Source organism: Amblyraja radiata, chromosome 7, assembly GCF_010909765.2.
Source record: "Amblyraja radiata isolate CabotCenter1 chromosome 7, sAmbRad1.1.pri, whole genome shotgun sequence".
NCBI classification, from domain to species: Eukaryota; Metazoa; Chordata; class Chondrichthyes; order Rajiformes; family Rajidae; genus Amblyraja; species Amblyraja radiata.
Window position 1 is genome coordinate 71,387,571 of NC_045962.1, and position 26,038 is coordinate 71,413,608.

A 26,038-nucleotide genomic window follows, 5' to 3' on the forward strand; every position below is an offset into this window, starting at 1 on the left:
TTCCGACTTGAAATGTCGTCTGCCCATGCTCTCCAGAGATGCAACCTCAGCTGCTGAGTTGCTCCAGCATTCGGTGTTTCTTTAGGGCATATTCCCGAACCATTGGAAAAACATGAACCTTGTTTGGTTTTAAATCATTTCGAGGTGAAATCATTAACATCATTAACGACAGGCAAAATCATTAAACTTAACATCATCCAACATTTCTTATATTCTTTATGATACAAACCTTGATTTCAGGAGGTAAAAAAAGATTCAACCACAAGCGGCAGGTACCAGGTATTGGAAATTTTATTGAATATTCAAAACTTTGCGCTGTCAAGGACACAATGTCGCCTATCCCATGTCTTCCAGAGATGTTGTCTGACCTGCTGAGTTACTCCAGCACCTTGTACTTTTTTGCTCGAGATGCCAGCATCTGCATTTCCGTGTGCCTATTGTTTTCCTGTTTGCAAATACACCTTCCATGCAATGGGATAACTGGAAATCTCATTGGAGACCCTCGGACTGTCTTTGATCACACTTTACTGGCTTTATCTTGCACTGAACGTTATTCCCTTATCATGCATCGGTACACTGAATGGTTGATTGTAATCATGTATTGTCCTTCTGCTGACTGGTTAGCATGCAACAAGAACTTTTCACTGTACCTCAGTACACATGACAATAAACTAAACTAAAAGTGGACAAAAATAAGCAAGGAGAATGTCCAGACATGGAGGTTTACCAAGCTTTGAAGGTGCACAGAGCTCGTCTCCTGCACTGCACATGTGTATCAAGGATCTGCAGATGCTAGTTTAAACTGAAGATAGACACAAAAAGCTGGAATAATTAAGCGGGTCTGGCAGCATCTCTGGATATGCAAAAAAGCAACGATGATCAAGGAAATGGCCCATTATGATCATTGTTACTTTTTTGCATATCTTTCATTCATTTGTTCTATATCTCTTTATATCACCGTCTTTATCTCTCATTTCCCTTTTCCCTGACTCTCAGTATGAAGGGTCTCGACCTGAAAGGTCACCTATCCATGTTCTCAACAGATGCTGCCTGACCCGTAACTCATTTTTCGTGTCTATCTACAGTTTAAAGCAGCATCTGCAGTTCCTCCTTACACAAGTGCAGTGCAGGAGTTGAGTGCTGTGCATCTTCATTGCTTGGTAAACCTCCTTGTCCAGACAAACCTCTCGCTTAGTCTGAAGAAGGGTCTCGACCCGAAACGTTGCCTATTTCCTTCGCTCCGTAGATGCTGCCTCACCCACAGAGTTTCTCCAGTATTTTTGTCTACCTGCTTATTTGCGCACATTATTTTTATTGTCATGTATACCGAGGTACAGTGAAAAGCTGTTGTTGTGTGCTAACCAGTCAGTGGAAAGACGATACATGACATCATGCCTACATGAAAATGAAATAACGTATAGTGCAAGGTAAAGCCAGTAAAGTCTGATCAAATATAGTCCGAGGGTCACCAATGAGGTAGTTTGTTCAGGACTGCTCTCTAGTTGCGGTAACAGCCGGGAAGAAAATGATCCTGAATATAGAGGTGTCCGAGTTACCCATATTCTCCAGAGATGCTGCCTGACCCGTTGCATTACTCCAGCAATTTTGTGCCTATCATCCATCCATGTTCTTCTCCAGAAATGCTGCCTGACCTGCTGAGTAACTCCAGCATTTGTGTGCCTATCATGTATCCATGTTCTCTAGAAATACTGCCTGACCCGCTGAGTTACTCCAGCTTTTAGTTGTATCATCCATCCACGTTCTTCTCCAGAGATGCTGCCTGACCCGCTGAGCTACTCTAGCATTTTTGCATCTATCATCCATCCATATTCTTCTCCGGAGATGCTGCCTGACCCACTGATTTACTCCACCATTTGTGTGCCTATCATCTATCCATGTTCTTTAGAAATGCTGCCTGATCCGCTGAGTTACTAAAGCATTTTTGTGTCAATCATCCATACATACATCTATCTATGTACCTCCCTCTCCCCCTCCCCCTGACCAGTCTGAAGGGTCTTGACCCAAAACGTCACTCACTCCTTCTCTCCAGAGATGCTGCCTGACCTGCTGAGTTACTCCAACATCTGTGTGTCTGTCATCAATCCACGTTCTCCAGAGATGCTGTCTGACTCTCTCAGTTACTCCAGCATTTGTGTGTCTATCATCAACCCATCCATGTTCTTCTCCAGAGATGCTGCTCTAGTATCTTTGTTGCTGCCTGACCCTCTGAGTTACTCAGGCATTTGTGTATATCATCCGTCCATCCACGTTCTTCTCCAGAGATGCTGCCTTACCCTCTGAGTTACTCCAGCATTTGAGTGTCTATCATCTATCCACGTTCTTCTCCGGAGATGCTGCCTTACCCTCTGAGTTACTCCAGCATTTGAGTGTCTATCATCTATCCACGTTCTTCTCCGGAGATGCTGCCCGACCCTCTGAGTTACTCAGGCATGGATCATTTGCCCATCCACGTTCTTTTCCAGAGATGCTGCCTGGCCATTTGAGTGTCTGTCATCCATGCAACCATGATCTTCTCCGGAGATGCCGCCTTCTTACCCTCCGAGTTACTCCAGCATTGTGCGTGCGTGCGTCTGTCATCCATCCATCCACGTTCTCCAGAGATGTTGCCTGACTCTCTCAGTTACTCCCGCATCTTATCATCCATCCACATGTGCTCCGTCATTTGCACGCCTGTCTTCCTGCACTGCTGCACTTGACTGGGTCGCGGCTGGCTGGCGGGTGCGCGCGCACCCCTCCCCCCACGTTGCCGGAGGCGCGCGCGCGGCTCCCTGGGATCGCTGCTTTAATGTCCGCCATGTTTGCCGTGGCGCATGTCGCGGACCGACGGCCAAATTTCGGTTTCTCCGGCTCCGCTCGGTCGGCATGAGGGGCATTTTGTGTCGCGACCGACCGATCCCGCGGACGGACTCCTTAACTCGCATCCATGAGCGGCTCCGGGCGCCCGGCCGCCGATTTAAGACTGCTTTTGAAGCGCCATCTTTGTGCCAGTGAGGTCCGCTTTTTTTTTGTGTATGTGTGTGTAACCTCGCAGCGATAAACCCGGGGAGGGATATCGCCTTCTTTTTCCTCCCCCCCTCCCCTCCCTCCCCCTCCCACCCTCCCTTCCCTCTTTCCCCCCTCCCCTCCCCTCGCACAACAACAACAACACCACCACCAACAATGAGTAAACTCTCCTTCCGAGCGCGGGCCTTGGACGCCGCCAAGCCGCTGCCCATTTACCGGGCGAAGGATCTGCCGGACCTCCAGGACTGCGTGTCCATCAACAGGGCCGTGCCGCAGATGCCCACCGGGATGGAAAAAGAAGAGGAGTCGGTGAGTGTGAGACAGCGCGGGTTGGAGGAAGGGAGGGAGGGGAGAGCGGCCGCTGGCGCTCCACTCACTGCGCAAGCCGAGGCCTCCGCCCGCCGGCCGGCCGCCATTGTTGTCATTCCCAGTGAATTGGCGCGGAAATTTGAAAACGAACCCAACTCTCCTCATCCTAACAAAATCCCTCCACGGGCGAAGAGAATGGACTGAGACGGTGTAGATGTTCTGCTCGTGCGGGAGGCAACTTTTTGTTTTCAGAGGGGTTAATAACAATTTTTTTTTAAGTTTGCATCTGCTGCTGCTCTTGACGGCTTTGGGTTGAGGGAGGCCGATGTCCCGCCTCTCCCTCCGCCCGATTGGCTGCTCGCCCTGTCAATCACGGATTGCTGGCCGGCTACCCGCCGCTGATTGGGTGGCTGCCCATGGGGCGGAGTTCCAGCGGTGCCGGCGCTGTGATAAACACAAGTTGCATGGGCTCTGACTTGACAAGTCTCTCGCCAGCTGACACCATTCATTGCATGTGCACCTAGGGGGCAACCAAAGGATGAATTGCCCTTATTTCTTCGAGTAGTTTTACAGATACAGAAGAAACATTACGCTGTTGCTAGTTGTTCTTGATTTATTTGAGAAAAATACCCTTCAGTGCCCCTTGGATTCATACAGTGTGGAAACAGGCCCTTCAGCACAACTTGCCCATACCGGCCAACATGTACTAGCTCCACTAGTTCCACCTGCCTGCGTTTAGCCAATTTCCCTCTAAATCTGCCTTATCCACGTAGCTGTCCAATTCTTTCTTAAATGTTGCGATAGTCCCTGCTTGAACTACCTTCTCTGGCAGCTTATTCCATACACCTGCCGGCCGCGACCCAGTCAAGTGCAGCAGTGCAGGAAGACAGGCACACATTCCACCACTTTTTCTATGAAAAGGTTACTGCTCAGATTTCTATTAAATCTTTTTCCCTTCACTTTAAACCTATGTCCCCTTCATTGCCCTACTCTGAGCAAGAGAAAGTGTGGATCCACCCGATCTATTCCTCATGATTTTATACACCTCTGTAAGATCTCTCCTCTCCTGTGCTCCAAAGAATAAAGTCCCAGTGTACTCATCCTCTCCCTGTCGTTCAGACCCTTGAGACCTGGCAACAATCTTGGAAATCTTAATATTTTCTTGTATTCTTTGTACTTTTGGTTAAATGCAAATGCAAAATATGGTTTACAATTGATATTGAGACACGGGGAACTACAAATGTTGGTTAGCTCAAAACAAACTCTGGTGGAGTAGGTCACTGGTAACTGAAGGAACATGTAGAAACAAGAAGCTACAGATGCTCAGCAGTTCAGACAGCATATCTGGAGAACATGAATAGATTACATTTTGTGTTGGGATGCTTTTTCAGACTGTAGGCCTTGGGTCAGGATCCTTCTTCAGGCTAATTGCAGGATTAGACTACAATCAGTCTGCAGAAGGGTCCCAACCTGAAAAATTACCTGTCCATATCCTCCAGAAGCTGCCTGATTATTTTATTAGTTAGTGATTATTTTATAGTTTTATCCATTGACACTTATTAGTTAGTGATTATTTTATAGTTTTATCCATTGACAGACTAATAATTGAGCGGCACCTCATATTTCGCTTGGGCAGTTTACACCCCAGTGGTATGAACAGTGACTTCTCCAATTTTGGGTAGTCCCTGCTTTCTCCTCCCCTTCCAAGCTCTCCCACTGTCTCCGCCTAGTGCTTTCTTCTCCCCCCTCCCCCCCCATCCTCACATCAGTCTGAAGAAAGGTCTCGACCCGAAACGTCGCCTATTTCCTTCGCTCCATGGATGCTGCCTCACCCGCTGAGTTTCTCCAGCATTTTTGTCTACCTTAGACTAATAGTGATGCCTTTTTCCAGAGTAAACACTGCATGCCTTTCAAATTGGCTTTGTTATTCACGACATGAGGCAATTTGATAAAGCATGACTTTAAGCGGCACTGTATACTAATCTGGGTACAGATAGCGGAGAGATGTTGGAATGGGGTACTGAGCAAAATTACAATTCTTTCATTTGCATATGTGCACATTTTTCAAATCTGTAGCAGGTGTGTTTGAAAGTTCTTGGATTTGGCAAATTACTAACAAAAACTAACATTTTTGGCCATTGAGGGCAATGTTGAATGTTTGAAAGGGAATTTACAAGGATTTGCAAAGACGAATAAGTGCACATGAAAAAAGTTTCCTGGGCTTCCAACTTGCTATGGAACACCCATGAAATTCGGGTATTATTTGTAATTTTAAAGCACAGTAAACCAAGAGCTAGGAGCTCCGGCTCTGCTCTGCTGATGTGTTCTATATTCAGATTCAGATTTGTTTATTCTAAAAAACACCAGAATGTAATGAAATTCTTAGTTTACATGAAGCTCATGGAGTAAACAATACAATATTTACAATAATAAATAAAGCAACAAATGCAAAACAACATAATGGTGTAAAGATTGTAATGCAATCTGACATATCACAAAAAACCCTGAAGTACAATAACAAAATAACTGAGTGGGTAGAGTAATAAATAAGTACGGTGCGAACCTGGTAACTGTGGGAAAGAAGCCATTCTTTCGTCTGGACATCTGTGCTATCAAGCTCGCATATCTTCTCTTGGAAAGTAGAAGAGGGGAAAAAAGGGTGGCATGAATCTGAAAATAGTTAGATCTTGATCCAATTCAGCTGAAAATTAATTGGATAGAAGAAAGTGATGAGCATGTGATGGACTGAGTTGCATTCATCATTCTGCAGGGTAAACGCGTGCGGTCGTGGGCAGAGCAGTTGGATACCAAACTGGGATGCCTCCCGTCAAAATGCTTTCTGTAAACCATCGGTAGAAGTTTGAGAGAATCCTCGACAGCTATTTTGTTGATAAGGACGAGGCGATGTTCACATCCCTGCTTTGTAAGGTCAACATCCAACACTTCCATCATTGTTGGAATACAGCCGTGGATACGTTTGATGAAATCGGTGATGGCTAAATGAGCTACCAGTGAAAGTGACAGAGATGGGTATAATTACAACATTTAATGGACACTTTACATATACATGGATAGGGAAGGCTGCTTAGTCTACCAAGTTATTTAATTCTCCTTCCCATTCTTCAACACTTTAATTCCCCTCCCCATTCCCACTGACATTGAAACATAGAAACATAGACCTTTCTGTCCTAGGCCTCGTTGATTGTCAGAGTGAGGCTAATCGCAAATTGGAGGAACAGCCTCTCATATTTTGCTTGGGCAGCTTTATTGATTTCTCTAACTTCAAATAACCTCTGCACCCCCTCTCCATCCCTCCCTCACCCAAGTCACACTAGGTTCCTGTTTACACCTAGCAAACAGTTAACAATGGCCTGTTTCCTTTATAATCATAACTTTTTTGCATATGTGTCTTTTTACAATACTGGCACACAATAATGTGACAAAGGGAGTCAAATTTCAAATTCATTCAAAAACGTTGACAAGCACTTTATTGGGTTCATGGCTAACATAGTATCAACAAAAGACATAAGAAAAGATACCATGTTGATGGCAAGTTTCCAAAAATGGCATCAGAATACACAAATACATTTTGTGAAACGGTTGTCATGTGGTGTCCACCAGTGACCTGGTTGGCACAGTAAATGTACGTATTTCTTATTCCTTTCTATGTTTATGAATACCACATGGAACAATAACATTGCAAACACCTTTTCCACCAAAGATCATAGAGGCAATTTGATAAAGATGGTCCACTCGGCAAAAATGCCCTTGTAGGTCATGGGTAATTTTTAGCGGCATCTTTGGAAACGGCTTCACGATTACCGTCATGCTCCAGTATCTTTGCCTGCAAGTACAGAGTATGCAGCGCCACATTAGTCATGCCAGTGCCGCACATTAATGTTATTATATGAAGGCTCATTAATGGGGGGGCCCCTTTTAGGCCAGTTCATTGGCTATATTTAAGAGGGAGTTAGATGTGGCCCTTGTGGCTAAAGGGATCAGGGGGTATGGAGAGAAGGCAGGTATGGGATGCTGAGTTGGATGATCAGCCATGATCATATTGAATGGCGGTGCAGGCTCGAAGGGCCGAATGGTCTACTCCTGCACCTATTTTCTATATTTAGTCTGCAGCCATGATTAAGCCATTCGAGTCAGCTTGCACCACAGCAACAGCGTTCCTAGCTCCGTGAACTTACCGTGTTATCTCCTAGGAAGTGACTTCTCCCAAGTTTGGTCCATTCAATTCCTTGTGCAAACTTTTTTGAATGGGATTGCAGTGAAAAATGCACGCACTCTGGGAGCGTAAATGTGGGACGTTTCCCCAATCTGTCCTTGGGTGCTTGCATTTACTCATTAATGTTTATTCACATATTAAAAAGTAATTAAGAAGCAGGTAATTTATTTAGATATTGCACACATTAAGTAACGAAATGGCCAATTGTGAAAATGAACACGGAATAAGTTCTCATCTACTTCTCACTTAAGATTTAGAACATATAATGTTGTTATTTAATTTTGTGAATCAAACAATAAATGGAAAAATACAATTTAAATTTTAAAACTTCCTCAAGCATAATTTAGTCACCATTTAAATGATTTAATGGTTCTTCAAAATATCAAGATCATGATGCATGTTAAATTCAAAACTAAACTATGGTAGCAATGTACATTATTCATGTCTAAGGCTAGCACTTGTATCAGTGTAGGCATGTATACGCTACATTTTATTACACTAATATAGAATGAAAAAATATCTTGGCATGTGTTCATGGATATTTTATTCACAATATTAGGATTTCATAGAGAGATTGAAAGAAAAGAGTTGCTCAACAAATAATTAGAGGAAATCACAAGAAAGATAGAGAAGTGTGTGTGTGTGTGTGTGTGTGTGTATATATATATATAGATATATAGATATATATATAGATATATATATATATATAGATATAGATATAGATATAGATATAGATATATATATATATATATATATATATATATATATATATATATATATATATATATATAGATATATATAGATATATATAGATAGATATACACACACACACACATATATCTCTCCAGTTTCTTTCTTGTGATTTCCTCAAATTATTTGTTGAGCAACTTTTTTCTTTCTCTCTCTCTCTCTCCCTCTCCCCCTCCCCCTCCCCCTCCCCCTCCCCCCCCTTTGGGCAGAATACCAAACATGTTACTGTATTTTTCTCCTGGTATTGATGAAGATATTTCCCTAGATCATTATCAAAACGTATATGTATGAGGAGCCATATGAAGTTTATGAATTAAATATTCATGACTAAATGTGGCCGTTTTTAATGTCACATTTTTGGTGTCCAATTTGGTGGTAAAACGATGAAAATGTGTCTGTCATGAACAAAGTTTTTGACTTTTGGTCTTGAAGTTATCTAATTCATATCTGTTATTTATAAGGTTTCACATGCTGGGTAGATTTTTGTTAAGAACAGTGTATTGGTGTAAAAAACGGAATAATAATCTTGTTCCTCGAAATCGCTCCAGTATTGTAAAAATATATATTTCATTTGTTCTATATCTCTCTACATCACTGTCTTTATCTCTCGTTTCTCTTCCCCTGAAATGTCACCCATTCCTTCTTTCCAGAGATGCTGTCTGCCCCGCTGACTAACTCCAGTATTTTATGTCTATCTTAAGTTCGTCCAGTGTTCTGTTTGTTGGCCCACTGCACGCTTTGCCCTGTATAATCTTCCCCTGTATAACCTTAAGCTTCTATGATTGTTATAGAAGCCATAGATTTCAAGTGTAAATGCAGTACAGGACCCCCCCCCCCTCCCGCGCATCCTGAAAATGTGCCAAGGCTGGCTAAAGCGGGCGAGCTCAAACTCATCGGGACTTCCGTGGCCAATCGGTAGACTGAATTTGCCCACTGCTGCCTGGTCTCTGGAACCTGACGGGAGCCGGCAGGTCCATTCTCATAACCGACTTCTGCGCCCAGCTTTGCGGGCTAGTATCTCGTCCCTAGGCAGACCATCCTGGTACTGTTTGTCTCCTCTCGTAGGTCCTGACCTCTGTTAGGCCGGCAAAATGGATAATCCAGCAAGGCTCTGGATAATCCACCACGGATGCCAGAAAATCAGCAGTGGACCTGTATTAATTTACCCAAGAAAAATCATACGAAAAATTTGGCTGCCAAGATAAAGGCAAGCTGCAAATGCAACATTTTGTCAATGATCCAGGAACTTATCAAGCATCAAAGACTGGTGGTTGATATTTGCGGCACTTGCCCTCCTCATGAAAATAATATCAACTTCTGCAACTTTCATACAAAGGCTTAACAGTTTGAATCACTACTTTCCAGATAATTAGAAAGATTGTTAACGGATAGATAAATGTAATGTAGATACGTTATACATTTTTGAGGAGAAATGAGAGATGAAGTTTAATCCAGACCAGTATGAGATGATGCATACATGGGAAATTAAGTACAAGATGAAATTATATGGTAAATAGCAGGGTACTTCGGAACATTGCTGTTTGGAACAACTGGATTTGGTGGTAAAGAAGGTGCATGACATGTTTGCATTCAGCAATCGGGGCGTTGAGTGCGAATGTTAGCAAGTCATGTTGCAGCCGTATAAATCTTGGGATCTGCCACATTTGGAGTATTGCATGCAGTTTTGGTCGGTACATTACATGAGGTATGTGGATGCTTTGGTGAGGGTGCAGAACGTGCTACTTGAGGAATTGGAAGACACAGATAGGATAACCATGTTCAAGCAGCTTTTAAACAGATAAATAAACATGCAAAGTATGGAGGACATGGACCAAGTCCTGCAGATGGGATAAGTTTTGTCTGGTATCACAGTCGGCATAGACATAGTGGACCAAAGAATGGTGTCCCTTTGCTGTATTGTTCCATATTCTGAAATTTAGGACTATCGCTCTTCAGCATACATCCTTTAACTGAACATACTCATCCCTATAATAATATTTAAATTTCATTGCATCCACATGATGATTAAATACCAATGCAAATCCTAACTGCTTTCCATATTATTAAGAATTGCATCATTAACAACCACCTAAGAATTGAAATGCATTTTAACTGTGACCAAAAGTTTCTCCAAGCAATAAACTGATTTGTTATGTTTAAAATATCACAAGACTACCACTGCAATAAATGTATTATTTTGGTGGCATATTCCTGACCAATATGGATATGCACTTATGACCGTGGTGAATAAAAATATATGAATTACACAAGTAAGCAACTAGCCTTCAGCATACAATTTATAGAAACAAATTGCGCTGCTCATTAAAGGTCAGCGAATAAACATTAATTAACAAAGGGTGTGTACAACAACACAAAGAAAATATTGCCAGAAGCAATGTTTACACTTTCAAAAAGCAAGTACTGAACTATATGTGACAATAAATTAAACTCAATTGAACTCAAACTGACAACACAGGAAGCAATTACTACATACAAAATAAACCACACAATAGTTTTTAGTCCAGCTTGAATAAAAGAGAGGTGTGTCGCATGCACATTTTGGTAACAATGTAAGCAAGGCATTCTGAGGAAGGGTCCCAACCCGAAACGTCACATATCCTTGTTCTCCGGAGATGCTGTCTGACCCTCTGAGTTGTTCCAGCACTTTGTCCTTTTTTGCAAACCAGCATCTGCAGTTCTTTGTTTCAACATTTATAAATTGCTGGTTTTGGATTACTTTCCATATTGTGTCTAGTTCTTTAATAAATTACTTATCTGATCCAGTACTTCAATAAAAATCGGAATCTTTCCTGCTTTGTGGCTGATATTCCACAAAGAAATTGCAAACTTTTTTTAGTTGCTATACTTTGCTGAGCAGGTACCTGCATGACAATACTATATACTTATCAGTGGTGATTCATGGCTGATTTACATATATTTTTGATCAGAAAGATTAGCTCAATTTCCTGCATAGGCATTTTGTCAGATGTTGGTGGTTTCAATCCCTTTGACAAAATGTACACAAAATTCCAAGGTGATATTTAATTCCAAGGTGAGATTGATGCACTATTAAAAAATAAACATAATGCTTGGGTAGTATGCGATTTTTATGTAGGAACTGTCATGTTGACGATCTGAAATCATTCTGAAGGCAGTCACGTGAAATGTTTTATTTCAGGGGAATTTTGGGTGACATTGATATGCCAGCATCATTTGCACGCATTTATTATTGAAATATATTATCCTAAATCTTGGTATTTAATCCAACGAACATCGTTGATTGGAAAAAAACCCCATAATTGATTGGAAAAAAATCACCCCACGCAAACTAAATGTGTAAAGTGTGCTAATTTTTATTTGCTTTTTCTAAAATCACGTCACTTCTACCCCTTCTCTCTGGATTATATTTGAACTAATTGTATTTGTTTCTTTATTAAATAATGATGCAACTCATCATTTAGAAAAGGATTACATTTTTTATACAGCACATTTGCAACTATGTATCTGGGGGAAAATTAGCAGGCACTGGAAACCAAACTAAGAATTTCTATTTTTTTAAATTATTCTCTTATTTTATTATGCCAGATCCTGATTTGTGGTGTAAAACATTTGCAGGTACAGATCCAATTTTAATGAAAAGATTAGCAAAATATCGTCATTTACTTATCAGTTTTTGTGGTGGCATTTCTTAAGGGAATGTGTGTTAAGTTTCTGAAAAGTTACTAAATTACAATTGGTCCCAACTTCTCATCTTCATTCTGGACATCAATTTGTTCTGATATATTGGTCAGTTAATTATCTCATTGCAACAAAACCGCCATCATTTTGTGGGAGTTTCCAAATTAAAAAATCTGAACTTCTAGAATTAAATTATGCCTCAAACTGCATATCGTCTGAGTCTTGGACTGTTAACTTTAGGCGAGCATGTTTTCTTAATTTAGTTCAACGTGCTTATGTGTGGATGTCTGAAGAGAACTATAACAGGGCTGCCCTTTTAACTTAGTTTTGTCAGAGGTGCCCAAAGTAAAATCTGGTCCTTGCAAAAGTGTTGACATTTTTGAAATGGGCCAGGAAATAAGCTTGTGGGACATGTGTGAGGACATCCAGAGGCCATATTTAGGAGATTGAGAGGGGATCTTATAGAAACTTATAAAATTCTTAAGGGGTTGGACAGGCTAGATGCAGGAAGATTGCTCCCGATGTTGGGGAAGTCCAGGACAAGGGGGGAAATCCTTTAAAACCGAGATGAGAAGAACCTTTTTCACACAGAGAGTGGTGAATCTCTGGAACTCTCTGCCACAGAGGGTAGTCGAGGCCAGTTCATTGGCTATATTTAAGAGGGAGTTAGATGTGGCCCTTGTGGCTAAGGGGATCAGAGGGTATGGAGAGAAGGCAGGTACGGGATACTGAGTTGGATGATCAGCCATGATCATATTGAATGGCGGTGCAGGCTCGAAGGGCCGAATGGCCTACTCCTGCACCTAATTTCTATGTTTCTAAGTGTTTAAGAAGGAACTGCAGATGCTGGACAATCGAAGGAAGACAAAAGTGCTGGAGAAACTCAGCGGGTGCAGCAGCATCTATGGAGCGAAGGAAATAGGCAACGTTCCGGGCCGAAACCCTTCTTCAGAAGCACTGGTTTAAAAGATCCCACAGCATTAAAGTAACCAACAAATCTTCCCTAAAGCACCGCATAAGATGCTGAATGTAAATCAGACATAAGAAACGGTAGATGCTGGATTCTTGTAAGAATCTATGGTGTAATTTCTCCTTCCTATCCAGAATGCAGTCCAATGAATCTTTATACAGCTGTCGTGTTTTTTCAGAATTTTGCAAACACTAACCAGTTCGAATATTTTGGTCTGCTGAAATTATATGTAATGCTGTGAATGTGATTTTTTATTTTTTTTTAACTTGCCTATATCAATCATCTTGCCTATTTCAGCTTTGTACACAAAGTCACACAGACTACACAAATTGATGAAGAACTGTTTTGTTATGTAAGCTAAATAGCTGGCTATCCTTTTATATTTTGAACTCAGTTGGTTTCAAAATTGGTAGTTCTCATTGAAGATTTAGTTGTATATATCTACATGGCTGCTTCCAAAGCAACATTGAGGATTATTGAAGATAGATACAAAATGCTGGAGTAACAGAGTGACAGGCAGCATCTCTGGAAAGAAGGAATGGGTGATGTTTCGGGCCGAGACCCTTCATCAGACTCATTTTGTGTCTATCTTTGATTTAATCGCCATCAATGTAGCCCAGAGAAATTAGCAAAATCGCTCTTTTGGTGGTCTAATCGTCATTTTACACTTGAAGTTACAATGAATGGGAGATTGCCTATTAATTATATGTAAATAGAAAAACAATACTATTTCTGATTTTATTACACCTTCCAATAAAATTAGTGAATTATCTGAAAAGGGAGTAATGTAGTTTAAGCAGCCAAATTTTTTCTTAACTATTTTCATAAAGTTGTCAAAGCTCATGTAGTTACAATAAGCATCCTGTGGTCCTTTTAAATAAATATTTATATTATTATGTCGTAGATTTCATATTGTTGCTCTTCATATTTTGCAGATGTCCTAAACAAAGAAAATGGGTAAAAATCAGGAGAAATTATTTCAGTGTATTGTTCCGATTGGGGTTGATCAGCCATGATCACATTGAATGGCGATGCTGGCTCGAAGGGCCAAATGGCCTACTCCTGCATCTATTGTCTTTTGTCTATTGATTGGCATCTTTGTAGTGGATACAAAATATATATTTTTACCTTGTTCATATTCATTATAATCTCAGCTATAAAAGCTTTTTTAATATGAACTGTCACAGATATTAACATGTTTGGGGAAAATAATAGAAATTTGCAGAAAATTATGAGAGTAATTAAGAAAACGTTTGTCTTTTTAAGTTGCATTATGTCAGTTTCTGATAATTTGCCCCTAATTATAAACATAGAAAAATAGGTGCAGGATTAGGCCATTCAGCCCTTCGAACCAGCACCGCCATTCAATATGATCATGGTTGATCATCTAAAATCAGTACCCCGTTCTGCTTCCCCCCCCCCCCATATCCCTTTAGCTCCAAGAGCTAAATCTAACTCTATTTGAAGATGTAATAATATTGCCTTCATTTTCTTACGTTGCTGTCTGGAAATGACGAATGTAAGACCACAAAAACAAATGTTGGATAGAAAGTTTCCAAATTAGTTTGGCTGTAAACTTCCTCTGGATATGTAGAAACATTGTAGTGCATTAGTTAACATTTGTAATGTATTCTGTTTCTAAAAGGCATAGTTGAGGAATTTTGTGTGGCTGTGGGGGAGTCAATGTGGGACCCGTGACCTTGGTATCAGCAGGCCAGGAGGTGCTTGAAAGGCCAGGCAGGTGGTGAGCTCCTGGTTACGCTGGGCTTGGTTTTCTGGATTTGGTTTTCAATGCCATCTTCTTTATTTTGAATCATTTTGAGCCTGTGATACAATGGGGCTGTCTTACTTTTTCCAGAAATCGTTGTGCACATTCTTGAATCTTTTCCTTCTCTACTTAGTAATCTCTTGCCCATATCAGATATGTGAATGATGAAGTCTGTCAGAACTCACTTGAATGCGATGTTGGCTTGTTAACCCCGCTCGTGTTTATGGTGGATTTTTCAGAATAGCCTTGCTGTTGTCTTTTCAGTACTTTGAGGTGCCTGTTGCAGGTGGACCATGTCTCAGAAGCGTACTTTAGGGCAGAGGTCGCGGTTACCCAGTAAACAATGGGCATTGTGCCAGATTTGAGCTTTTGATGTTCCTCAGATGATATAAGGCTTTGCTGGTTTACTGAAGGTTGAAATGAATTTAATTATTGGTGCCTACATGCCCTGAGTCTCACAATGTGTTCCATGTTTTCCAGGGAATTTGTATGCACTGTTGTCAGAGGGGAGTCTTGTAGGTTGGGAGACTTGCATTTTTGTAGGGAGCATTCATTTGTATATTTTTTTTAGCGAATCAGTTGGCAAAGCCGGAAAAGACTCGACTGAAATTGGGATGACCTTGGTTTTGCAGTGGAGGCAGGGCAGTGAATAACTGTTCTTTCTCAAGGGGCTCCATACCAAAAGGCCGCTTGTGGGATTTGCGAACTAGCACTGCACAAAAAGAATTTGAAAAAACTTTGGGCCGATGAGACGGCCTCGCATGACAGCGATCAGTGCAGTCGATTAGGTGTTCTCGGGACTGTTGGTTAAGATCATGATTTGTATGTCATCAGTGAAGCAGGTGCAAGATAGAGACAACCTTGCTTCACAATATCCCTTGATATATGGGTTTCAAATATATTTGTGGATTCTGAAAAGACCATCTTTAGTGGTTGATGCTGCTTCTTCCTGCATTTCTCTTGGAGTTACGCTTTGCAGAATATGTCTGTGGCTCAAGATGGGTATAATCCACACTGTGGGAAATGTATTTGACCTCTGGCTGGTTATGGAGTACCTTCCCTGTTATGGTTTTTATCTATTTTGTGAGTGAATGCAACAAAAAAGAAACTTGATTGCATCGTCGAGCAAATTTGTAAGCTTGTTCATTTGAGAGGTTGTATTATCATCGTCATAGTGTACTAAAATGTGAGGATTACTCACTTACAATCTGAAAGTTTTAAATGCAGACTAATGACATGACCAAAACAAGGGTAAGAAGGGTGTATAGTGTTTTATCAGCTGAGTTATTCAGTATCGGTTCAAGTCAGTATTGAAAAAAGAAGTAATTGAGTAATAAGTAATACTTGTAATCATTGTTTGTGGTTATGACATTTTCAGTGTGATGGCTATTTAGATTTCCTTGCTGTTAAATTTAAATTAAGAATTGATTGTGTTGAATGTTGTTGTATGATTTAGTTTGTTTCATTACATGGTACAGAAATGAATGGTTTAAATTATGTCCTGTTGTCACTCTCCTTATTAGCAATCAGAATTATAATTGCATTTTTAACTAAATACTGAGACACAATGTTAAAAATGTACATTGGTCAGGGCTCTCGCTTAACTTTTTTTTCCCTGTTGCCAGCCGGGCAACCGTGGCAGCTTTTTAGGTTGCCAAATGACAGTTTAGGTGGTCATTTAAGATGACTTGCATGACGCGTGCGATAATGTGCTCGGACGAAGCGCGTAGTTACCAGTCTGAATTATACTCAATGAAGCATTCTCATATTATTTCTGCTTCAAATAAAGTCACAAACTAAGCATTCACCAATCAAGACATGATATATCCCACAATGACATGCAGCAAAATTATGAGACAGTATCTCAACTCTTTTTACACATTGCAATTAATGCAATTTCTATTAGTTCTTTCCACTTCCAAACAAAAATGTGGTTGGATTATTCAGCGTATGATCAACCCGTGTCAATAAATCCTGGACCATGGTAACATATATACGTACGTATAGTTGTGAATGTTGCTCATTAAATAACTACAGTACTGATACTCCATATTAAGAGCATTGATTTGCCGATAAAATGAATTCTGTAATAACGTGTCAACAGTAGCAGTGACAATCGAACACTGCGGTTTTAATGTTTCACGTGTTCACAATTTAATTAATCCATCTTTATGGATTAAAACAAATAATAACATTGGGAATTAAAACACATTTGATTGCATTCCATTATCAAACATAGTCAATATTCGCTCTGAAGACATTTCCAGGGCAATAGGGTCAGGGAAGGGGGTGTGTGTGAATCAGTGCGGGGTGGATGGATGGCGGAGGGGGTGGTTAGAAGGCAGTCGGTGCAGAATGGATGGATTGAGGCAGGTGAATTAGTACGTGTTGGTTGGAGTAGGTAAAATTGTGAGGGGAGAGCACGGGGGATGTCAGTGGTGTGAATGGGGGGTTCAGTACGGGATGGATGGGGGTAGACAAAAGTGCTGGAGAAACTCAGCGGGTGAGGCAGCATCTATGGAGCGAAGGAAATAGGCTACGTTTCGGGTCGAGACCTTCAGACTGTTTCCCCCATTCTTCTTGAATGGGAGGATCAGTACAGGATGGATGGGGGGGGGGGGAGATCAGCGCAGGATGAATGGGGGGGGGGGGGGGGGGGGAGTCAGTACAGTGTGGATCGGAGGGTCTGTGCAGGATGAATGGGAGATCTCTACAGGATGAATGAGGGGAAGGTACAGGGTAAATGGAGGGTTGGTCAGTACGGGATGAATGCGTGGATTAGTACAGGATGGATGGGGGATCAGTACAGGATAGATGGAGGAGGTGCAGGATGGATGGGAAAGGGGTAAGTGCAGGGTGAATTGGGGAACCAGTGTAGGATGGATGGGGGGGGGGGCTATGGCGGCAGGAGAACTAATGCGAGGTGGATAGGGTGATCAGCGCAGGATGAATAGATTTGGGGGGGATGGGGAGGGGAGCACAGGAGATGTCAGTGAGGACTGAATAGAGGCGGGAATGGGGATCAGTGCGGGATGTAGAGGAGGGGTCCCAGGATAAGGGGGGGGGGGTGGAGGGGGCGTGAGATAGAGAGAGAGAGAGAGCGAAGGGTGGGGAGGAAGGAGGGTCAGCACTCCTCGGACAACATCGCTCGCTGCCTAAGCCGTTAGGAATTCCTCGCCACCGCCTCCCTCCTCCGCCAGCCAACAGCAAGGTGCGGGGCCGAGCGGTGCAGCTCAAAGATCCTATAGCTATAGTATCTTTGGTGCAGCTGCTTCAGAAGTGTCGGAGCGAATGACGGATCCCGCACAGCTGTGGCCGCGATAGCGGCTCCATCTCCTCCTCCTCCCTGATAGCGGCCGCTGCTTGCAAACCCGCTAACGGCGATAACCGCTTTCAAAACAAACCCTCCCGCACGCCGAGGCCTCCCCCTCCCTCCCTCCTCCCGGCCTCGGCGTGCGGGAGTTTTATTTTTTTTAAACACCATTAGCGGATTTGCAAGCAGCGGCCGCTATCGGGGGGGGGCGAGCAGAGGAAGAGATGGAGCCGCTGTAGACGCTGCTGCTGTTTGGGGCCCGTCATTCGCTCCAACCCTTCGTCACCACGCATCTAGTATCTTTCTCACACAATACCGCCGTCACCACCGACACAAACGTCGCGTTCCTTTTCTCCGTAGATGCTGCCTGACCCGCGGAGTTACTCCAGTTTTTTGTGTCTGTCTTCGGTACAAACCAGTATCTGGTTGCCAAGCCGGGCAAAATGACTCTGTGTTTAGTTGCCCGGCGGCGCTTTGAGTGGTCAATGGCACCCGGGCAACCGTTAATTTCGAGCCCTGTTGGTGATGCAATTTAACATTGTGAGGTATTGAAAGTGATTAATTGGGATGGAAAGCATCGGGCAAATTATTAATTATTTAAAATATCCATGGAAATGTGCTACATTAGGTGCTTATGAGCTTTGAAAGTTGCATGGTTTGGTTGGCAGATTGAGATCACATACTATATGAAAGTTAATGGTACAACTATTGAAATAGCTATGGGATGAAAATTGGACTGTGGGATATTTATTCTCGTGCACGTCCACAGGATCTTTCTGGAAACGTTTGCAATTCTGTATTCCAGTTATATTTGTTCTGTACGTGAATTAAGTCTCGCCATGTTATCAGCACATGATGAGAAATTGGGAGTAAGATTGTACATGGAATGTGAGTTAGTAAAGAGGGTTTGGCGAAATATTGGAACATTTAATCATTTTGAATGTACAAGTGCGAAACACTGTTTGCAGCTTTATAATCTATGATTTGATCACATTTGGAGTTTTCTGTGCTGTTCTGAACATCACACTATAGGAAGGATCTGGAGATTTTGAAAGTGCAGAAAAGGTTCAACAGACTGTTGAATTGTGTAGAGAATGTTAACAATACGAAGAGATTGGACAAACCCAGCATAACAGGCCTGTAAACACAATACCCTTATTAATATATAATAAAGAAATAATAAATTAATAACCTCAATACCAGTGCAAAAAAATCTCCCAAAATTCTTAATGCCACCAAAAGCAGTCCACAGTAGATAGTTGCTGGGAAGAAGCTATTCTTGAACCTGGTGGTCTTGATTTTCAACCATTTCCCTTCTTCCCAATGCTGATTGTGAAATGAAAGCATAGCCAGGGTCTGTGATGATGTTAGCTGCCCTTTTGATGTAGGGTCTCCTATTGACCCCTTCTTTGTTCATGGGCATTCGAATTGCCGAACCAGGCCATGATGCAACCAACCAATGCATTCGCTATCATAGACCTGTAGAAGTTCAAGAGAGTATTTGTCGACATCCCTCCAATCTTCTAAGGCAGTGATTCCCAAGATTTTGATACCCATGTACCTTTTCGTAACCATCTTGTACCCCTCGTTAAAAACAATCGTATTTCATTATAAAAGTCGATAAAAATTGCATACATTTTTATTTTGGATTAAGGTTTGCATGCAAACAAAATTTTTCTATAATATGTATAATTACTAGAATAAAATTATTGAAGTATCATGGAAGTATCCATTAAATATGTTTTTATTAAAATAATTTATCATCAATGTGAAGGATGAAATTGCTTATGTTGGAAAAATATTTTAGCAAAATTTGGCTCTGTTGTTAATTTCAACCTCGGTTGCGTTTCAATATCTAATATGCAGTTCCTCTTCTTCGTCTTAATGTTCACAAGGGCCAAAAATCCAACTTCACTGGTATGAGCTTGGAAATGGAAAAATGAACTTTAGGGCTTTATCTGACAATTTGTTTTTTAAGAATCCATCGTAAGCTAGTTCCAAAAGTTGTTGTTCTTCTGTTTGTGACAGACTTTTTGGCACTGATTGATTGATGTTGAATTGGTATCTTATCCACAATATGTCGAATTCAGGGAAATACTTTTCTATATTCATCTGTAAACTCTGTAAATGCTTTATTATAATAATCATCAAACCGTCTTCAATTTGTTCCCTCGAACTTGTCTGTAATCCATGAAGAGATGGAAAAGAGTCCACTTCTCCATTTAACAACTCTCTTTTGTCACAACTTCAATTTACGACTGTGGCGCTCACCTTATCTTGAACGTGAAATATAGACATTTCCTTGCCTTGTAAGGACAAATTAAGACTATTTAAAACTGAAAACATGCCTGCCAGATATGCTAATTGACAGAGCCATCTCCAGTCTTGTAAACATCCTTTCAATTCAAAGCTTTCATTAAGAAAAACCAGTAGTTAAATAAACGAGTCAACACTTTTCTACGAGAAAGCCAATGAACCTCGGTATGGAAAAGAAGTTGGGTATGGTTACTACCTATTTATTCGCATAGTTGTGAGAAAAGCCAGGCATTTAACAGATGTCCTTTAATAGGGAGGTTGCACGTAAGGTCATCAGGGTCAAAGGGCGTGATGCACGGAGTAGCTCAATCCTTTTGGAGTACAAGGCAGCTTCCGGCATACACTAGTAACACACGCAACACGTACGTTCTTACTTGTTAAAAAAGCGGCAAAATGATCAATTTTTGCACTGTAAAAAATTGTGGAAAAGGGGGTAACCGTGAGAGGAAACCGCCAAAATCACTGCTGCGCACAGACTAGTGAAAGAGCAGCATGCCGGCGGATTGAGGGCAAGTCCCGGCCCACGACCGCCCGAGGCTGGAGGGTGACTGATCGCTCTGAACCCGAGCACCAAAGCGTAAGCGGTCAAAGGAGCGCATCCCTCGGGACAGCCTCCACTCTCCCCCCGGGGTCAGAGCTGTCCGGTGAAGATCGCCCTCCGCCTCGTCTCCCCCCCGTGGGCTGCATTGTGATGGGCTGTGGGTCAGCAGTGCCCACACACAGGGCCAGGTGGAGCAGTGCCGCGGCTCCGGGCTGCGGACACACGGGGCCATAAACATGTCAACGTCCCCGTCAGCTGCAGCATAGTTGGGGAAAGTCTGGTCCCTCCGCCCACCCAGAGACACTGAGCGTGCTGCACCGGCACCTGACCCCCACACCGGGGTGATTTAAACCACCCACACCCACACACGGGATGATTCATCCCCCGACACCCACACTGATCATCCCCCCCCCGACCCACACACCAGGTGATTCACCCTCCCCAGTCAGCGTGGAGTCCGGATGCTGGGACAGAAGACTGGCCCTGCTGCACTTGCAGCCATAGTAAGTGCTTGCCGGACGTTCACCACGTACTCCAGAAGGCGTTGCGTGGCAACAGTACGGGTCACGGGTCGTGACCTCGACTGCCATGCAACCCCCCTACATAATTTATGATTTTCACTGCTTCGTCTGGAACTTTTTTTTGGTTTGCAGAGATATGTGTTGCCAAAAGCTCTCTGTGTATGCAACAATGTGTCGTTTTTGCATCTAGTGCAAAAGTTTTAATCCTTGAAACGAGCCCTTTTTTAGATCCAACCATGGCCTTTGCCGTCTGTAGGAATGTTACAAAATTTTGAGATTTTAAAAATCAAGCCTGTAATTTATCCCATCAGATAAAGCATAAAATTAACTTTCATTTGATAATTAATTTCACTTTCTATATCTTAAGTATTAAAAAACATTATGGTCATTTTCATACTCAGAAATTAGCATCTTGTTCCCTATTGCTTTTCCATTAACTTAACACAAAAGCTGTGATCGAGGACAGTCAATTGACATTAAAGCCCATAACTTTCTTAAAAAATAAGAGGACTGAATGAAATTTTCAGTTATTATAGATTGAAGCATTCTGAAACAAATATGATACATCTTACTTGGATGACCTGAAATTAAAGCATATAATTAGTTAGTTACCTAATTTCAGATAATTACAAAATTGACTGTTGTGACGGAAATAGTAATAAACACCCAGACTGCCTTGAAAATTCAAAAATGTGATATTTTCAGGATCAGAACTTTAATATTATTGTAACTTTAAAACAAATAGTAAATACCCAACAAAAAATTCATATTTATCGGTGTCATTAAATCAATTAAATTCATCTAAATTCAATTACTAGATCTATCCCATTGTTAAGAAAAGTTTTTTTTTTTTTAAATAGCCAAAGTATCCAAATAACAAACTGATCCCATTCACACAAGAATTCACAATATAACATGATTTTTAAATCTCACTTTGTCATGAATTTCTATGCCAATTGGAAGGAATCCCCATAAATTAATCCAGAAACAACCACTCTTAAGATAATCAAAATCATCATTTTTTTGCACAATACATCTGACTAAAACTGTACTGTGGATATTTAGTATGAAAATATTGATAATGGATAGACAACAACACAAAATATAGATAATTTAGATGTTATGACATGATTGTGCAAAAAAAAAAAATTGATTTTCTTGAGTGGATGTTTCTGGAATGTGATCGATTGGATTGTTGCCGCTGCCATGATTTAAGCCCCTATCAGCAGATTCGTATCGGGGCCTAAATAACATTTTTTTTGCATCAGCAGATTAAAATGAAGACACACAAAAGCAAGATAATACGTTAAATAAACGATATACTTTTTGTTTTGTCCTGCACTTGCGATCGGTGATGTTGAAGGCGTTTTTAGTCGCGTTTAATTTCAATCCAGCGATGCGATCGACCAGCAACTTTTTTTTTAAACGGGAGCGGGATCGCAGAACGGATTTTCTTCATCAGCTAGCAGTCCGAGAAAATTCCTCTCCGACAACCAATACAAACCTGTATTTTAATCTCCCACCCCCACAAAAGTCTCTGGAATCACACGCACAGGTAGCAGGCAGATCTGCAGCCCCACTGATTAAGTTTTGTAACAACGCTAGTCTGTGCTTATTCCAACGCAACGCTTCTAATCAAGTTTGTTTGGTTTCATAAATTCATCCATAATGTTAGATTTCTTCTCCAGTTGTATGTTCTAGCAAAGGTTGGCAAAATAAAAGGTTGTCGTGAAGTTTTTGGTCTTTTTCATACCAAATGAACACCAAAAGATTTGCAAAATTCGCAATATCAGTGGATTCGTCCGTCTGTTGTTTTGGACCATTAAATCATTTTTTCAATATCCCTCCTAAACTCTGATTCATCATTATCAGTTATTCGTCCAACAACAATGTATTGTCAAATTTAAAGATGTTGGACTGTGAGCTACACAGTCGTGGATTATAGAGTGACTGGACCAGGCATACAAGCACACAACCCTGATGTACTCTTGTGCTCATGGTTATCGAGGAGGGGGTGCTGTTGCCAATTCATACTGATTGTGCTCTGCCAATGTGTAAATTGTTGATCCAGTTGCATGGGGATGGGCAGGGACGACAGATGGCACAATGGGCTAAGTGTTCGGCTGACAACCGGAAGGTAGCCGGTTCGAATCCCGCTTGGAGTGCATACTGTCGTTGTGTCCTTGGGCAAGACACTTCACCCACCTTTGCCTGTGTGTGAATGTGTGTGAGTGATTGGTGGTGGTCGGAGGGGCCGTAGGCGCAGATTGGCAGCCACGCTTCCGTCAGTCTGCCCCAGGGCAGCTGTGGCTACAGAAGTAGCTTACCACCACCGAGTGTGACTGAGGAGTGAATGAATAATGCGATGTAAAGCGCCTTGAGTATTAGAAAGGCGCTATATAAATCCCATCCATTATTATTATTATTAGAGATCCTGTTCTCTGAGTTTGGCAACACGTGTGGCGCGAATGATGGCGTGGAACGCTGAGCTGTAATTGACGAACAACAGCCTGCCATTGTTCTTACAGTGCCCTCCATAATGTTTGGGAGAAAGACCCATCATTTGCTCCACAATTAGAGATTTGTAATACAAATATATCACATGTGGTTAAAGTGCACATTCAGATTTTATTAAAGGGTATTATTATGCATTTTGGTTTCACCATGTAGTAATTACAGCTGTGTTTATACATAGTCGTCGTCCCCCCACCCCCCCCCCCCCCCCCCCATTTCAGGGCACCATAATGTTCAGATAAATAAATGATGGGCCTTTGTCCCAAACATTACGGAGGGCACTGTATTTACCAAGTGATCCACTGCAGAGTTGAGATCTGGCGAGATTGCATGCCCTGACCAATGAAAGCAAGCGTGTCAAACATCTTATTCACTACCCTGTGTTGCCAGAGTTCTGTAACCTCTCCAGGGCCTTGATATCATGCAGAAAATAAATTATAATCTGAGTAATGTGTTTTAGCTGTTGTATCCTTGCTAAGACTAGGCATGGTTTGCATGAAGAGGTTTCTTATCTGTACTAAATGACATGACCCTTATTCAGCTGGGGCTTTGCTGGGTCAGTTACTAAATGTTGATTCTGCACACTGCAGCCATCCCACAGAGAATATTCTTTATGGAAATTCTGGAATTGGGGTCTCAGTTTTAAAAATAAAGGGTTGCTTTATTGAAATGAGATTTCTTTTTCTGAGGGTCATGAGTATTTGGAACACTTTCAAATTGCTGGAGTCTGATTCTTTAAATTATTTTTAATATAGAGGTAGATATACTCTAGATGTTGGCTTGAACTGGTTCCAGGGGTGGTGGGCTTCAAGATTCAAGAGAGTTTATTGTCGTGTGTCCCAGATAGGACAATGAAATTCTTGCTTTGCTTCAGCACAGAAGATAATAGGCATAAATACAGATCAGTGGGTCCATATACCATTGAATATATATTTATATGTGTGTGTGTGTGTGGGGGGGGGGGGGATATATACACACACATACATAAATAAACAGATAAAGTTGAATGGGCTATTAATGTTCAGAGTTTAGTATGAGTTGAGTTTAATCGCCTGATGGCTGTGGGGAAGCAGCTATTCCTGAACCTGGATGTTGCAGATTTCAGGCTCCTGTACCTTCTACCTGAGGGCAGCGGGGAGATGAGTGAGTGGCCAGGATGGTGTGGGTCCTTGATGATGCTGGCAGCCTTTTTGAGGCAGCGACTGCGGTAGATCCCCACGATGGTAGGGAGATCAGTGCCGATGATGGACTGGGCAGCGTTTACAACTTTTTGTAGTCTTTTCTGCTCCTGGGCGCTCAAGTTGGTGAATCAAGCCACGATGCAACCGGTCAGCATACTCTCTACTGTGCACCTGTAGAAGTATGAGAGAGTCCTCCTTGACATACCGACTCTCCGTAATCTTCTCAGGAAGTAGAGGCGCTGATGTGCTTTCTTTATAATTGCATCCTTGTTCTCGAACCAGGAGAGATCTTCAGAGATGTGCATGCCTGGGAATTTGAAGCTCTTGACCCTCTCCACCATCGACCCGTTGATATAAACCGGATTATGGGTCCCCTTCCTACCACTTCCAAAATCCACAATCAGTTCCTTGGTTTTGCTGGTGTTGAGAGCCAGGTTATTGTGCTGGCACCATTTGGCCAGACGATCGATCTCACTTCTATACTCTGACTCATCTCCATCAGTGATACGTCCCACATGGTGTGGTGTCTTATCAGCAAGAGTGAGAAGATTAAACCTGTATTTTCTGGAATTAGATGAGATGTAATTGAGTAATTCTGACTTGGCTTGATGGACTTAATATTTACCCTGTCCGAGGAGTCGAGAACCAAGGGTCGCAGTTTCTGAATAAGGGTCATGTCATTTAGTACAGATAAGAAACCTCTTCATGCAAACCATGCCTAGTCTTAGCAAGGATACGGAAAAGACTACCTGGGTGAAAGAAGAAGCCCTGGAGAGCCTGTCTGCAAGGAGAGATACAAAGATGAATGATTAAAACGATTTTTTCTTATTTTTCTTATTAATTTTGCCAAAATTCGTTGCTCTGTCATATGAAAACTGGCACAGTGACTATGGATTTCCAAAATAATTGGTTGTTTTGA

General features: G+C 41.8%; 1 protein-coding gene across 2 annotated transcripts in view; it reads left to right on the top strand.

Moving 5' to 3' along the window:
• Positions 1-2,771: 2,771 nt before the first annotated feature.
• epc2 (enhancer of polycomb homolog 2) overlaps positions 2,772-26,038 on the top strand; it is a 62,899-nt gene continuing 39,632 nt past the window's right edge. Inside the window, exon 1 of one of the 2 annotated variants that reach the window (XM_033024726.1) lies at positions 2,772-3,333. In XM_033024726.1, coding sequence (XP_032880617.1) covers positions 3,181-3,333 — 153 coding nt within the window. In that variant the 5' untranslated portion in view covers positions 2,772-3,180. The remainder of the gene's footprint in view (positions 3,334-26,038) is intronic. The other variant, XM_033024725.1, reaches the window with a different exon arrangement.